Source organism: Numida meleagris, unplaced genomic scaffold, assembly GCF_002078875.1.
Source record: "Numida meleagris isolate 19003 breed g44 Domestic line unplaced genomic scaffold, NumMel1.0 unplaced_Scaffold465, whole genome shotgun sequence".
NCBI lineage: Eukaryota > Metazoa > Chordata > Aves > Galliformes > Numididae > Numida > Numida meleagris.
Window position 1 is genome coordinate 32,159 of NW_018364681.1, and position 836 is coordinate 32,994.

The following is an 836-nucleotide window of genomic DNA, read 5'->3' on the forward strand; positions in this document are numbered from 1 at the left end:
TTCACCGTCTCCTTCCAGACACAAAGTGAGAGTGACATGCATGTCGATCTTATTTTGCAACAGCCACTGGACAGAGAGGAGCAGGCAGAGATGGATTTCACTCTCATTGCCGTAGATGGGGGCTCTCCTCCCAGGAGCGGATCCACCCAAATCCACATCACAGTTCTGGATGCAAATGACAATGCTCCCATCTTCACACAGAAAGTGTACATTGGGCAGGTTTTGGAAGATGCTCAGGAGGGCTCCCTAGTTCTCAGAGTGGTGGCTAATGATGCTGATGCTGGAACAAATGGTGACATTACATATGATTTAAACCAAGCAGGTGATGACAAATACATGGATTTTACAGTTGACCCCAAGAGTGGTGAAATTCGAGTCATGAAAACTCTTGATTTTGAGACAACACAGAAATATGAGTTCAGTGTGAGAGCGGTGGATGGTGGGGGCCTTTCAGCCATATGCAAAGTAGTGGTGGAAGTAGCGGATGTGAATGACAATGCACCGGAGATCGTGGTCAGTTCCTTCAGCAGCCCCATCCCTGAGAGCACAGAGCCTGGCACAGTGGTTGCACTGTTTGCTGTCAGGGACCAGGATTCCAGTGTCAATGGGAAGACAAGCTGTGCCCTTGAAAACCAGCTCTCCTTCTCCCTCAGGCCAGCCTTTAAGAATTACTATGAGCTGGTGACCGTGAGCACACTGGACAGGGAGGAGAGAGCCCAGCACATCGTGGTTGTCACGGCAGCAGATGCAGGGTCTCCTCCTCTCACCACCACGCACACCTTCACCGTGGACATCTCCGATGTCAACGACAACGCACCCGTCTTCAACCAGACGTC

The 836-nt window shown here is 50.8% G+C and overlaps 1 protein-coding gene across 1 annotated transcript; it reads left to right on the forward strand.

Moving 5' to 3' along the window:
- Positions 1 to 6: 6 nt before the first annotated feature.
- Positions 7 to 831, forward strand: LOC110391711 (protocadherin beta-15-like; the record flags this gene model as incomplete). The annotated part of the gene is made up of 1 exon (XM_021383668.1): positions 7 to 831. A coding segment is annotated over exon 1 (795 nt), but the record flags the coding sequence as incomplete, so codon positions are not given.
- Positions 832 to 836: the final 5 nt, after the last annotated feature.